We start from the raw sequence: 16777 nt of genomic DNA on the forward strand, positions 1-16777 counted from the left end.
TTTTTGCACATACTGATATGAATAATTTATTAATTCACATTTTACAGCCCACAATAAACAATCCATCCCATTCCATCAATTAAAAAGGACCATTCAACTAAAAATCCTTCCACTTGTGAAAAAAAGATGCATCACACAGTCTCACAGTTTCTCTCCAAGTGAGTTAGCAATATATATATTTTTTAAAAACTAGTCTTAGTTGTACTTTTGGTCTCCATTCCCTTGTTGGCAGAGGAACAGCCAGCCACCAGCCCTTCATTTGTCCTTCTGCTAAATACAAGTTCAGCAAACATGTTGGCCAGATTTGTCCCAGAACCAAACCAACAAAGTGTCCTTCTGCTCAGATTCTTCCAAACACTGAGTCCAGTCTCTGCAGGGTTCTCAGGCTACACAAAGCAGTTGAACCCTGCTTCTTTAAAGATTTCAGAATGCCTGACTTTCAGTGAAAAGCGTAGAGCAGGAGGAGGATGGTGCAGATGCCAATTACTGTGCCAAGGATGAGAGAGTCCCTTCTCTTTCGCAGGTTGATTCGCTGGATGAGGTTGTTGATAGCTGGGAAACGGTCTGGGAGAGTTTTAAGTTAAGGAGGACTGCAAATGTGGGAACCGATACTGACACACACACACAGCTACAAGGGGTCTAAGACCCCTTTCAGACTTGTGTAATCAATCCAGAAATCAAATCCAGAATCAATAAAGAAAAAGATGCTTTTCGTTTGGTTCCTCAAACACACACATACAAAACAATGCACACATGCAGCATGAAGGATACTGGCCAGTGTGTTGACTCTGCTCTGTATGGATTTCAGCATGCCCCGTTGGGAGGTCATGTTCTCCTTGGTCGCCATTGCAATGCTAAAGAAAGTCAAGTCATTTTTATTCATATACCAATTAAAATGACAACAGAAGCTGATTCAATGACCAGAGACAAATAAACAAATAGAAAAATAAAGCGCAAGCACTACCTAGAATAACAGATCAGAAATAACACACAGGAATGTAACCATAACACATGTAGTCAATAAAAAATACAACAAAATTATAATTCTTAAAAGAGGAAAATATCTTGCAATCATAAAATCCAACTGTTACTGAAAAAGTTAGGGGATCTGCATTAATCACAGCCTCTGCAACATACAAGAGCTACTTTTTCTGCACACTGGGCAAAGAAACCAACCCATAACCACAGTACTCAAGTGTTGATACACTATGATAGCAGTTCTAACCTGTACTATCATAGTGTGTGATGTAAATAGAGTGCCTAAATGTAACCATAAAGCCTATGGTTAGAATTTGTCTATATCTTCCTGTGTAGGAATTAAAACAGTGTATTGAAGTGTCTCTAACTTAACCATGGTACAATGAGGGTAAACATCAAAACCACCTTGGGTGTGAGGCAGCTTGGAGGAGGAAGGTATAGAATTACTCCGATATGTGCCCCTCCTCTTCTTAAACCTGAGTCTCAGCGACTTTCACAGCAGGAAAGTGCAGCTGTGCAGCTGGCAGGAAAAGTTTTAGCCTGTGTGTTTGCCTTCCATGGCATCTGTTACACATAGTAATCAATAGCAGGTAGAGCGCCCACACCCGGAGCCCTTCACTTCAGCAGTGGTGTTGTAGTAAATCGGTTCCCACATTTATCCCGGTACAACTGTACCTAAATACACCAGCAAACACTTCAGGTTTTACAGAGATAAATGTAACTGCCAACTCAAAGCACATGTGGATGTAAGTATGACTGTTGCATTAGTTTTTTTGTTTGTCTTGAAGCAGCACGACAAACAGTTGGAACTGGTCACAGGGGATAACTCCTCCCATCCCAGAGTGACAGAGCCCCTTAGGAGGCAGATCAAAACAAAGTAATGAAATCACCATTGCTGTTTACAGTTTTGGCTGCTAAAGTTGAGGAGAAGCAGCCCTGCACAAATGCTTGAACTCGTGAGCAAAATAGATACAAAAAGATAGAAAAACAAAGTTTGCTGAGTGCAAATTTGACTGGATTTTTGTGTGTTTGGGTGAGGCATCTCCTCTGGTTGGAGGTTACGGAGGGGACAGGTCTGCAGTCTTGGCGTGGAGCAGTGTTTTAGGGATCATGTTTTCCTCAGTCAGGAATAAGCACTTTGCTGACTGCAGCAACCTTCACTAGCCTACACCTCAAAGTTAACCAGCTCATGAGAATCAAGAGATGATAAAGACACACCGATGTGATCAGGCAGTAATTATTCTTTAAAAATGACCTGAGGGCTAGTCTCATGTTGTAAAGTAACCTGTTGCGGGCAGTTTTATTTATTTATTTGTGCTTTAAGTATTTCAAAGATTGTGTTTTCTTAAAAAACCTTTACATATTCAACCACAGACAAATGATAATTAGGATTGCCGAAACGGTGTACATGACTGACCTGGTAAAACAATGAGATTCACATTAACAATGTCAGAGAACGAATACAAAAGCCCATTATATAGCTAATATATACCAACATATACCAAGCTGTATGCACTGTCTTTCATTGACATATTCACATCATACACAGTTAACAACAAAGGAGGGGGGGGTCGAACAGCATTGTCCACCATTTCAGTGTCAAAACCCACCAATCAGGCTGCTGGCAGCCCCTGGGGATCCATAGTTTACAAGATGAAACAACAGGAAAAGATGGAAAGGCAGTAAAGCAAAGAGGCTGAACCCTAAGCAGCATATTTGTAATTTGTGTAGGAGGAGAAGGAGAGAAAGGGGTAGTGAGAGATGGATGATTCCAATAAATCAGCGATGTGGGAGGAGTTATTCTGAGAATCCAGGGCTGTGCAAATGACAGTCCCCTGCATTTTATATACAGATTACATTATGTGACCACCAGCTGGAAACCTTCCAAGGTTTTGGCGCGTATGAAAAACTCCCATTTAATTCATCAGCATACACGGTTCAGTTTGTTTCACTTCACTGAACTGTTCATTCAAATAAAGGTACAAAAGAACTATGCAGGTTTTAGATTGTCTGCCTGAAGGTTGGTTTTAAATCTTTCTTTTTTAATGCATTTCTGCTACAGTGGTACTCAACTGGTTCGACGTCTTCAGGCTATGTTAAGGTCATTTTTGTTTTCACACATAACAATGGTTTGAGTTAAATTCAGCAATTAGATGCAAGGAGGAGGCTGGGGCTGTCATATATGCAAATATATGTTTTCCCACATGTACAAGACTGAAAGATTGTCCTACCTTATTGTGTCATCCATCAGTCTGTCCGAGCTAAAGATGGGGGAGGAGAGAGACACTTATTAGAATGACAATGCTGTGCAGTGAAAACATGCAATGAAATGTTTATATGTCCCACACACAAGCAAACCAGTGGCTGAAATGCATGTATGTTATTGTGACAAAATTCTTGACCTAAACTACTACCATGTTAGTTATCAATACTGATTTCAGATGGGCAGTAATTAAGAAAAGGCTTATTTACACCCACATAGTAACCAAGTCTGCTAGAAGACGTCTGCTAGCATAATGTAATTTGGACCGCCCCACCAACATCAGTGAGCTCATGCGATTACATGTGCTGCTCTGTCCTGTGTTTAGACCTTATTTCTACTGTTTGACACAAAAGAAAAATCAATAAATAATGTGTCTTACAATATAAATGAGGTGTTCAAATACATCTGGTCTTTAAATGAGGAACCAGAATAAGAAAAAAAAAATAAAAATTTGACATTATATTTAAAATGTATCGTTACTGTCTAATAATCCTTTGTGTAAAACAACAACGTGACTGTTAGTCGTGTGTTCATTTTCTCCTTATGGAGTTTGGATTAAGTAAACCCAGAGAGAATTCCTCCCCACAGAGACTGGAGCCTTATATTCTTCACAGTTACACCTCCGGAGGGAGTGTCAGACGCTGGCTTTTGTCCTACAGAGAAGTGAAGGAGCACTCTCACACACAAACACACAAACGTCACAAGTTTTGTGTCTCAGGTTGCCCATAAACAACGAAGCTCTCAGCAGTTTATTCTCTAATTGGAATCAATTTGGATAATGTTCCAGCGAACTAAAGTAAAAAGAGCAAACAAAGCTGCAGTGATTGTATTTCAGTATCCATTCAACAGCCCTGAATGCTCGGCCTCATGCTCAATATGTGGTTGCTGTTAAGCTCTTAGCATTCTAATGATTCTAACAAAAGTTACAGGAAGTAATGAAGGTCTCTCACTGATCTCTAGCCTGCTTTTCCTCACCAAACCATGCCTAAAGCTGCGTGTGGATGTGCTATACCTTACTCCCCAGCTGCATTTTTAATGACATCATCAAATATTAGGAATTACTTTATTTCATTTATTGCAAGCTGTTTATTTTCTTATTTACCCCTATGCTTTGTATTAAAATGTAACCCAGAATAGGGTTGGGCGATATTGGCAAAAAAATTAATCACAATTAATTGTGGCATTTAGCCGATAATGATTAATTTGACGATTAATTGATGACAATTGCACTTACATGTTTTTGACTCTAAATCACCACATTGTTCTAAAATGATACTGACAAATCAGTCAAGTTAACTACTTCATTCTGACAGGCTAAGCTGGTAAGTAGCGATTAGGCACCAACCATGTTTGAAATATGTATTGATAACAGACGCACAATGCACAAACTGCTTCAAAATAATAATGAAGCAAACATTTAAAGTAACTTTGTCCTTCAAATGTTCTTATCTTAAGGTCACAGAGCAGTGCATATCAACATTAAAATTAAACAGGACAAATAAGTTCAGAAAAGCCACATCAGTGATTATTTCAAGTCTGTGCAAATTAACCTGTGACTGGAATATGTCACACACTAGTGCATGTTTTCACTCATACTGTAGAACAGCAGCAAAAAGAACATTACAAACAAATTGGACAATTCCACATTTAAATGTATGTCTGTGCAAATCAACCTGCCTTATGTTCTTCCAGCACTTAGTTTGGTCATAAGGAGCACTTAACTTAACTAAACGTTTTGCGGATTCTCGGCTGAGTGGAATTCTTTCCAACATCTGCTGGAGGAGACTTCGCTGTAATGTTTTCCTATCTTGCTGTGGAGTCCAAAAATAAAGATCGGGAGGCAGCTTCTCCAGTCAGAGTTCATTCTTTTAAAGGTAGGGTAGGAGATTTTGAAAACTCAGTGAGAGTCAGCCAGATTTTGAAAGTAAACACCCGTTCTCTTGGAGCTCACCCCCAAAGCCACGCCTCCCAACCAGTCTGTGACTTCGGCCATCATGCACATACCTCTCTGATACGTGCAGGTGCGCCTCCTAGGATTGGCTGATGTTTTTAGCATTTTATAGCTTCCACAGATGATTAATATTCTTCATTTTAAAGCTAAACTGCCGAACTAATTGGTTGCTATCGCATTGTAAAGAGAAGTTACACTAATTTAACAAAAAGTGCATCAGAATGAAATCTCCTACCCTACCTTTAATACGAGCAAATGTCCAGTTACTATGGCAACAACCAACGCTTCTCACCTAATCGGCACTATATACTGTGGCCGCGTCGCGCTTTCTTCGGCTTTCTTCGTGCTCCGGCTTATGGTGACAGACGTTGAACCTCTGTTAGGAACGTGCTGCTCTGCATCATTTAACTGAAAACCACTGCCTTCTGCCATTATTGTTATTGTGGGCTCACATGTGCGTGCTTGCGGGTGATGGTGACAGTACGTCACACACAAAAATGCGTCATTATGACAAGGCACTAATCGCCGTAATCGATAAATGGCAAATATTAATCGGGGGCAGTTTTTCTGACGATTAATTGCGCACTATACAGTTTTGCACAACCCTAACCCAGGACAACAAAGACGCCTCCACAAATCTGCTGGACCCCCGTTGTGTATTTCTCACCACATATTTAAACAATAATATTACTCCCATTATTATCATTACCTCTATCTTGTACAATAAGATGGATGAGCTTCTAGGTCTTCCTACATTTTATGGGCTGACCCCACTGTGCACTGCAGCTGTTTTTATTTTCAAGTAAGGTGAAAAAAAACCTCACGGCTCTGCATAAGCACATGTATTGTTGGTAAGCGTTTGTGCTGAGCTGACAGTTTTTTCATCTAACAGATGCTGGGTGTGTCTCAGAGGAAGAGTCTTCACTTTATCAAAAATTAAGGAGCACAAAACCCTCAACAGGAGAGAAACCTTAACAAACTGACACTCAAGTAAATGTGAATGTGTTTAATTCTAGACATTACTATTTTTGTTTAGAATAATTTTTACTCCTAACTATTTAAATTCTGTAATCTCATCATGCAGTTAAAGAGACCAACATTTGATGTTGTTCTCTTGAACTTGGCACTACAAGAGACTTTTCCTCCTGAGATCTGTAGGGAGAAGAAGAGGAGACCTGCATGTCCCCTAGGACCAGTAGCAGACACTGGTAGTGCTGGTTATTTTTCTCAGACTGCAGGTAAGCACTGCTTTTTTTGTTGTTGTTTTTTGTACAATCAAAAGGAGCAGCATTCTGTTTATAAATCTTCCCACACACACTTTTTGAGTACAGCTTGGAGTAACTGCTGATTTTGTTTGACTAAAATGAAATCATTCAAAGGAATACAATCACTTAGCCGTGCTGTCCTAAAATGAATGAATTAATCCAATATACTTAAACTGCTTATTTGACTATTGATTATTAGATCTGTTGGTGCCCTAACAAAAGCTGTATCTGTCTGAAACAGATGCAAGAACGATATAAGAAGAGCGTGGCCAGACAGTTGCGTGACACCGGTTTTAAAAGATGGAGGAAAAAACATCATGGTGCATGGACAAACGACCAACAGAGAAAATCAAAGATAACCATCTGTCTGCTGACACTGTTCCATTATAAATCATGAGTTAAGGAGAATGAAGGAGAGAGCTTGGGATCTGAGGTGAACCTTGATTTATGGAGTTTTTACATGCAGAGATGAGATGAGGCAAAAGATTTATGTTGTTGCCTTCAATCACCTGTCCACAGCTAGAATGGCTGTGCTTTCACATTCACATATATGGAGCCTTCTGTGGTTTAAGCATTGAGTGTGTTCTTTCCATTTTCCCTGGTCATTTATGTTTTGCTGCAGTCATTAAATCACTCATTAGCTTCATGCTAATTGCCTTTCCCAGTGTGATGAATCAATCCACATTGTCCACATGCTTCCTGACTGCTTTCTCCTCACATGTGTGTCCACTTTATAACTGAACTTAAAAAATATGTTAAGAATTTACGTCTGCTAAATAATTAAAACGACTAATGCATAAACAAAATTATATGTCACACGTCTGTTCTTATTCATTTATCAATCGTGTGACCATTTAAATTGCATTTTGTTAGAGAAATACATTACAAAATCTTTTTGTGAGTAATGTTCTGTCAAATGTGCTTTTAGACCAATATGAGGCAACTAACAGAATCAGCTCACTAAACTGAAACATTAATTAGGAAATGCTCTTGGCAGCAGTTGCAGAGAAAAAAACTGAATCAGCAAAGAAGGAGAGTGGTCACAAATCAAAGCTGAGAGCCGATTGAAAATATACCAAAGAATCACCATTTTTTCCATCCTGAAGAGATTCTTGTTTTGTGTTGCCATCTGACAGGCTTCATTGGCGATTAAGTACATAACCCCAATCATCACTAAGAAAATCTTGCCCATAGAGATGTAAAATAAATGTTACCACAGGAAGGCTGGCAGGAGCTGGACCATAGCAATGCTGTACTAACACTGGAAACTACAAAGAAGGAAGGCTTTCACTGTTTACTAGCAAGAACAACTGCCATTTCGATTTTAATCATTGTCATCAGTAACTATTTCTCAAACAGTTTCGCTTAGGGTTTCTCATCAGATGACATTTTGAATGAGACTGAGAGGGGGGTGCTCAGACACAAACAGTGGGTATTAGTCGCTGTTATTCAACACAACGTATAAGCATCTATATCAAAACAAACGGACCCAGAATGCAATCGCTGTATCAGTGCAAAACACTTTAAACTGTAATCAATTAAAGGAACCCTTTCTACTATAAATGTTAAACAATCTTCGTCTTGATAATCTCTTTACAGGAAAACACACTTGCGGTATAACATAATGGCCTCTTCTGCCTGAGTTTGTCAGTGAATGTAGTTAAGCTGCAATTTTGTTGCTTAGGTCTTCATGTTATAAGTTTATCTAGGTGTAAAATGGTCCACAAACACACACACAGGCTTGCTGGGTAAACCTCTAAACATTCTGAACTCTTTTTAGCTCTGGTGTGCCAAAGAGAGTACAGCAGCACTTAACTCTGAATCCTCAGAGCTCTTCTACACTGATTACATTAGCATATCAGGGACCTGGCAGCCGAGATCAAACCTCTACAGATGGGCAACATGCCAGCTAGACTTAAAGGAGGCATCTCAACTAAGAGACAGAAAGACAAAGAAACACAGAGGAGCTTATGTTGTAATGCTGTGGAGAAAACCAAGGCATTTTTACAGTTGCTCATTACCCTGTCTTTTATTTGGTAAACTGTCCTGATCTATTCATAGCTACTCAAACGTTCCTACTATATAGGAATATTAGAAGGTGAGTCAACCAGACGCCTGAGTACAAGTTATAAAGATCTGTCTAAAATGGGTTTAGACACAGTACACTTGCTGCCAATGCTGTGTCATAAGAAAATCTGTTTGACAGGAACTCCTTACCAGAGTGACCAATGCCATTAGAGCCGTTCCAACGTGCACTTTTAATGGCATGCCCCTCCCTCCCTCCCTCTAGTTTATTCATGAAGACTAACCTTTATGGCAAGAGGCGGAAAAACAGATACAAGGATGGAGAGAGAAACAGTGAAAGGAAGACATGACAGAGAAAGATTAACTAGCAGCTCTAACATAATAAGTTACATTTGATAAATACAATAACAAAATCTATATACAACAAAGAAAGTATGCTAAAGTGTCAGTAATGGCTCTGTAATAGCCTTCAAAGCCAATCTGTAGGAAGATCAAACTCATGTGAAACTATACACATTTCAAAACTACCAGCAAAAACTGCAACGAGGCACTCTTAAAACTGTATCTATCTATGCCTGTCTCATTAAATTGTGTTCAGAATCAATGCAGCCTTATTAAGCACTCAGCCCACTGCAGTAATATAAAGATTTACTGAAGAGGAGCTGATCATTTTGGCAACACTGCTACAATCATGTGCCAATATATATCACAAGCTCAAACATTGTCATTATACAATGTGCATACATGCTGTTTTAGTGAATGTCTCATATAGTCCATTATCAAACCTGAATCCAGTGCTGGGACAGTACAGTTTGAACAGCATGTAGGCCGACATATCAAGAGTGAAGGGCATAAAACAAGGACTGGAAAACAACAACTACAGCTAGCTCTCTATATTGTGGTGTGAATATTAGAAAGTATACTCACACCACAAATTAAAACATGAATTAAAATATGATGCAGGTTCACATGAAGGATGCTTATTATTCACAATACATGTTTGAGTAAGGAAGCAGCTAAGATTTAAAAACTCAGTTTAAAACCTTATTCCAGTGTGCTCTGCCTGCACTGAGTCTTAATACCACTGTTGCTCTGGTCACTAACATATTTTATTCCTTTTCACTTTAGGCCCTTTTCCTGTTTTATGGCTCTAATAGGATCAATCTAGTGCAACTTGATCCTCATCTCCAGTCTCCCCTTTCTACTGCCATCTTCAGCAATAGTAATGGGGAAGCCCTATAATATGGGTTGTGGTTTAATAAAGTAATGTCATTATCAATATCCCAATTAGATGTGCTGGATTGGCATGAGCTTGACTGCTGGGAATGCAGCAAAGCCAGGAGATGTTGTACACAATGTATTGCAAGTCATTCCTGTTTCCCTTACACATGATTGTATTATCAATAGTTTTAGTTTGGCTCTTTGAGGACAGGCTGAACATATTATTATAATGAAAACTTGTGTCTTTCTTCACACAAGCGCCAACACACAACCATATGACTCATTTTTCATGGCTGCTGAAAGGCTCTTACAGATTCAGCCTACAAATTCATTAATTATTTGGCCTTACTTGGCTCCAAAGCAGCAACCTACAGGGCTGAGAAATGAAGCCAACACACAAGTGACAAAAACTGCTGGTCCTCAAACTTGAAGCTGGCTCCAAAAGGCGAGTCTGACCCCACAGACGTTCATTAAAACACCCAGCTATATGCAGAAATGAACATATTTAGAGCCAAAAAACCTCTACACTCTATAGCTAATGTCTACATCTACCATAGGTCCACCTCACAGTCCATATTAATATTATTTAACCTGTAGTTAAGAGAACAATTTTAGGCAACCACAGGATTTTTTTTCTCTGTTCTTCTTTATATGCATGGAAAACATAAAATTTCCAAAACTTGCAATTGGATTGTAATGTCATTTTACTTTCTGACTTTGTCCTCTGTAAAGTCATTTTTATCACATACCTTAGATCCTTCGAGCTTGGACCATGAAAAGAGTTTTTTGAGGGTGTGTGCATGTGCCCTGCTGACATTTATTTTTATTTCCCACACTGAGCATCTCACACCTCTCACACACAGGTACACTCATACAGACTTTACTACCACATGCTGTCTTACAGTTTTTGAGAGTCAGCCAAATGATAGCAGGACACTAATGAGGGTGGTGAGCATCATAATTTGACCTAGTGTTTTATAATAAAAGTATGCATAACATTTACAGTTTAAAGATGTAAAGTTATAAAAAAATAAAATGAGGGCCTTAAGAACTAGTGGGTTTGAAATATGCCTTTTAACTTCTAATTGTCTGGTGACTTACTTTCTCAGGTGCTCGTGTTCCTTTAAAAAGAGCTCCGTCCTTCTGTTGTTCACACCAGAACCACTCTTGTACGTCCTGAAAATAAAACATACACAAAACTGTAACTGACAAGAAACAGGTTTATGATACACAAGGTTTTCTAGTCTCTTCTTGTGGTAGAGTTTCGATTGAACTCCATTTGCATGCTTGGTGCATTAATGAGACTTCTCACAAAAACTGTCTGCAGTGTAGTTTCAAATTGGTAAACCTGAGAATATGTTTCCCAATATGGGTTCCTTTCTCTTTTACAACCAGTCAAATGATATTTAAACATCTGGATAGCTTACAATTTGCCCTGTCAGCTCAGACAATTCTGGACATGCATTCAAGAAGGAGGATGTGCTCACCGGTGCTGACCCTTACAGACAGACAAACTGTGTCAGTATTCTGGCATATACATCTCACTCTCTCTTAACTCGTCATACCTCCAGCCCACCATCAGCCAAGCACCATTTAAGATTTTTAGCAACAGTAAATACATACAAGGGCAGAGCCTCTGAAATATGGAAAGGTCTATTAAATGATCTCTGTTTCTGCTCGGTCAATTAAACCGTGCTCTCAACTACTATGATATACAAGAGCAAAGTGGTCAGTGTTAATGGATGAGCTTTTGCATCTCTCACAGAACAAACACATCACACCCATTCTCTGTGCTTGATGCAAGTCTAGTGTCTCTGTACAGCTGACTCCTATTGGTTCTCCTGGGTTTCATGTCACTTAACACAGCACCACCCTTGTGTTGTGTGGGTAAAAACAAGATAAACAGTGAACAAAGGGAGAGCTGTAAAGCATTAGTGTATGCAAACACATAACCACCCCACCTAAACCATTGCAAAAGCAATATATCTGCCTACTGAACATCCATTCAGCTTTTAAAGAATGGAAAAAAATATAACATCAAACATAGTACACCTCACACTATCTGTCTTGAGTCCAAGCTGGACACCCCAGAAGCAGGTCTGATGTTGTTGTAGGGCTAGAATTGCCTATGCTGAGAGCAGCTTCATCACTCCACCAAGGCTTTTTAAAAGGGCACCAATGTAAATCACAGGCTAGCTGTCATTTTTGTTGCTGACATTTAGAATCAAAGCACGAGCGGAGGGAGAGTGAGGTCTGAGCTCAGCTCTGCTCCCTGCTGTTATTATGAATGGCACAGCTGCACGCAAGCAGTGCATGTCTGTGTGTGCGAGAGTACGTTTTGCTGACGGAGCCTGCAGGCACGTTGCAAGATATTGATACAGCATGTCATATTGTTCATTTGGGTGCTTGCATAAATAAAATAGTGTGTACCGTTTCCCTTAATTAGTATGGATTTTTGTGAGTGTGCAGTGTAAACAACCATGATACACATACAGAATGTACAGTGAAAAGGACCTTGGATAAGGTTCCTCCATAGCTAAGATCTCTAGTGCCCTCTACCTGACAAAAGAGACAGAAGACTAAACCACTTTGAGATGAAAAACACCTCAACATTCAAACAACAAATTGACAAAAGAGCAAACTGACCTTAACCTTCCAAACACAACTTAGTAACATATTACACTGTGCTAAACTTTCTGTGATATGGAGGAGTGTCAAACAACAGTACTGATTGTGATTGTGTGATCAGTGATTTTCTCAATATACCCTTCTAGAAAGATCATTAGATAATTCTGTTATTCCTTCTAAGCTGCTAGGCAGTTGAACACATAAACATTTAAACATCTAGTCCTCTAGCTGTGAAGAATGTGGCTGGCTTACATATTTATTCAAGTCCTATCTTATTAGTTTCTTATGCAGCAAAGATCAATAGGGAAGGTTATGGGGAAATTGCTTTTCATAGAACTGTTTTATGTAGAGTATAAAAGGAAATCTCATTGCATTCTGTCCTCACAGCTACAGCTGTAATTCCCCTGCATGTTAGTTCAAACGATTTCCTCATGAGCTGCCCCTGGACACATTAGCCATCATTAGCCTGAGCATTGGGTTAACAACAGTGGCTCATTTCTATGCATTACACTAATCAGCAGCGAACTTGTGTACCATCAGTGGCACGCCACAGCAATAAGATCTAAAGGAGCAGACTGTTCCATGTACTGTTCCACTGAACTCATGGGATGTTATTATCTGTACACACGGTTCAAGGTTGATTGCTTATGTGCAGTATGGCTTTCTGTTATCATTAGATGAAGGACTGGGAATATACAATTATCCCTTTTATAACAAGTGATGCACTATCACAACAAACAATTCTTTTTACAAAAAGAAATATTAAAAAGATTAATAAACAACATTTTCTACATTGATAATAATGGAGGTTTTACTGTAATAAACCTACAAAATTTTTTTAAAGAACAGCTTGAAGAAGCCCAAAATTAAAAGTGGTGTATCCAAATTGTCTGTGGTAACTATACAGTTCCAAAAGAAAGAAAAAAACAAAAATGTAGAATTAAATGAATGTGCTTATTTAAGCTATCAATTAATATTAATTCATATGATTATGAAGTACCTGTATACTGTATTTACAGCTACTATAGATATGTGGCTGTGGGTCTATGGAACATGCATGGCGGCATTTGGCCTCTGCAGACTATCTGCACTCAAGATGGATGGAGTGGGATCAATAAGAGTCCTGCAGTGCTCACTGTATGCTCACTGCTGTGTCTTACAGGTCAATAAGCCATTACGAAAAAAAACCACAAGAGTCATGGTCTGGGGAAGCCTCCATCTCATTTCAATACACTCACTCACAACTGAGCCAATCTGAAGAGAGGACACACTTTCTCAACACAAGGCCGTGGAGGTTATGAATCTTCTTTGGTTTTAATAGCAAACATTTTTCAATCAGCATGCCAAGTGCAAGTCAAGGCTCAACTGTCCCTCTAATGAATAAGGTCTACAACTATTGCACATTCACTGCCTAAAAGCAACATCATGCATTAATTATATAATAGTATTTACCCTAAAAATACATTTAAAATAATTTTACACCTTGTAACTTGACGTAATCAAGTATGATCACCTGACTATAGTGTGCAACGCCTTACACACCACTACCAACTATTCATCTACTGTATCTATAAGAATATGCTGGCTCAGTGTTCTTAATAAGAACATCACAGGAAGCTGATGTCTGACACATGTTGGTATATACAACAAATGCATTTTAAGGTGCCGTTACTTGATACTCACTCAATATCTTTCCTGACAGACCCCAGAAGGTCTTCCCTTTCCCGGATGGCCAAGAAGTTGCCTTTGGTTTTGTGGAATTCATGCGTGTAATCCTGAGAGTAAAAAACAAAATTAAAGCAAAATTTGAAGAAAGTAAAAAGAACCATTTGTACAGAATTATTTTACAGAGAATGACATTTTTTAATTTAAACATTTAAATACCAAAGTGTAACAAGCAATAACAATAAAAGGGATAACAGCAGAAACCTGTAGAATGTCTCGGTGTCTCTGTAGGGTGTGCATGAGTGCAGCATTGAGAGAAGCAGTGCCCGGGGTGTTGGTGTACTCTGCCATCTTGTCATTTACTGCAGTGAGCTAAGAGAGTTGGAAAATAAATGAGTGGATGAACAGATGGAAGACACAAGATAAACAGAGCTAAATAACCAACAGCACACATCATGGGCCACTTTGAGGAAATCACAGGGATATCGCTCATGTCAAGAGATGGAATACATTGCACTCTTTTGTGGTCAGCATTTGAAACTACAGTGTTATTAGTATAATGCAGAAATGACCATGTATACGTGTTAAACAAATTATAAAATCACAATGAAGTCGACTCTGCAGTCTCCTCCTTCCATGATGGAGAACTAGAACATTACAGTCTTTTTACTGGCCTTTCATGGGCCACTGGCCAAGGAGAATTTACTTACTTTGGCCAGCAGCTGTTCAATCTCCACTGACATGGTGTCAAACATCCTGTCCTGGGTAGAATTGTTGAGCAGTGGGGTGGTGTCTGACCTTGAGGAGGAAAAGGCAAGATTCATGAACAATTAGAAAGCCAACACAAAGCAGGTTCTCTTCTGTTTATCTATCTATACAAATGATTACTGTTGAGCTGTTAACTGAATACAACATACAGTGATTAGTATTCAAATGTGTGAAGAATCTTGTCGTTATGTGTTTAAACTGTACAGACTATGAGGGAAGTCCAAACTAAAAATATATTTTAAACTAGAAATGATCCATGTATAGGGACAAATTTGATGAAATCCACTTCAGATAATTGTGACTTTGCTGTATTTTCTACACATGTGGGAAACAACAAATAATTTTGACAGCCCCATCCAGAGTACTGTAATGTCACCAACACAGTTGGTTTTATTAACTGTCCCCTGCAGAGATCCATCAGTCATCGATCTGGGCTATGAGGCACCAAATATCAGAAAACATTTTAGAGGATCAAAAGTAAAGTATCTCGGTCTAAACGTACCGGTACTTTCCTTTCCTCCCCATAAGTTATTATAGGAAGGGAGTAACACCCATAGAGTTAAATGTATCATTCATAGACACTTCCTTCTCGAAGCCAACCTTTCCCTATGCTGGCAAGGAAATATCCAGGCCCTTGATGGCTACAGTGTACAGATAAAGTGATAGGATCTTGAGGATCCTTATTATTAGTATTCATTTTATTAACAAATAAATACTGAAACATTTCAGGGGGACCTTTCAATTACTTAAAACTGCACTTGACCTGTTTTATCCTGTTTTTAAGCATCTTTACCTTAAAGATTTAAAAAAGGGGTGAAAACCAGTTATAACTAGTGAGAACCTGAGATACCTGAGAAATGAAGTTAGCATAATATTCCATGCCTGACCATGTAAGAATGTGTAGAGCCTTTGGATGCTCTGCAGGTGTGTCAAAAGGCTTACGTGTCTCCTCGACGTCCATCCCTGGAGCTGCTGTAGCTGGTGCACAGTTTACTGAAGGACACCAACTTCAGGTCCAGTTCATTCTCCAACTGTCTGGCCTGCTTTCGCAGATCTGCATGACAGGAACACAAAATACTGAGTAATACACCAAAAATGCAGGGTGTAATGCATGCTATGATTAATTACACATCAGTAATAACCATATGAGCTCATAATATCAATATAACAAGACAGGGGCTGGTCATATTTTGTGTATAAAGATTTATTTTTGCATCTTTGGTTTAATATAGGGGTTTAGGTTTTTAATCCAGTACGTTCTCTCTTAGCTGAATAAGTGTAGAATTGGTAGTTGTACTTATGAGGAAACCTTTAAATATGCACACCACTCCAGACCGTTTTAATAACTCAACTAGTGTCAACGGCGACGGTTTGGCTACATGCGATGACTTCAATATAAAACAAACCAAGACAATTAATATAAGTAAAATTGAATATTATATATCTGTTCACCACCACATAATAATCGTGTCAGTGGGCAAACCTTGGTGTACCAAGTTGATCCACCGTTTAGAGCAGATTAAGGTAAAACTTAAGTTACATGACGAAATGTTAGCTACTCACTCGGTAGCTAACTAGTTGCTGTTAAGACACGTATATGTTTATACCAAATATGTTATACGCTAAGCACACGATGGCAGCTACAAATACACGGCTGCAATTATTATTACGCCCGGTGGTGTTGCTGTAAATACCGTTTTTTGTAAATTAAGGAAAATGTTGCCTCCTTACCTTCCCAGTAGTTGCTGCTTCCTATTCCAGCCATCTTTGTTATTCTGGGACGTCATCAACTTCCGGGGTGTATCACGTGTCAACGGCATATCCTATAGGATCTACCACCCCCTCATAAGGAATACTGCGCCACCCAAAGTAAAATAAGGAGTTTGTACAAAAGTTTTGTTTTAACAGCAATAGTGTACGGTTAGTTTTTAAATGTGTTCTGTTGAATAGGGAAAAGTTGTATTACAAATTACACACTAATGACATATAAACTGAAAAAAGCTCAGATGTTGT

At 38.9% G+C, this 16777-nt stretch overlaps 1 protein-coding gene across 1 annotated transcript; it reads right to left on the bottom strand.

The window, feature by feature from the left end:
* gosr1 (golgi SNAP receptor complex member 1) lies at positions 1 to 16574 on the bottom strand. The gene is made up of 9 exons (XM_028420214.1): positions 16496 to 16574; positions 15707 to 15818; positions 14707 to 14794; positions 14261 to 14368; positions 14015 to 14106; positions 10805 to 10879; positions 3210 to 3239; positions 772 to 854; positions 1 to 564 (listed from the first exon to the last, which is right to left on the bottom strand). Exons 1-9 carry the CDS (start codon positions 16527 to 16529, stop codon positions 440 to 442), a joined length of 747 nt encoding a protein of 248 aa, XP_028276015.1. The 5' UTR covers positions 16530 to 16574; the 3' UTR covers positions 1 to 439.
* Between the last annotated feature and the right edge of the window lie 203 nt (positions 16575 to 16777).

This window comes from Parambassis ranga, chromosome 13 (genome assembly GCF_900634625.1).
Source record: "Parambassis ranga chromosome 13, fParRan2.1, whole genome shotgun sequence".
NCBI lineage: Eukaryota > Metazoa > Chordata > Actinopteri > Ambassidae > Parambassis > Parambassis ranga.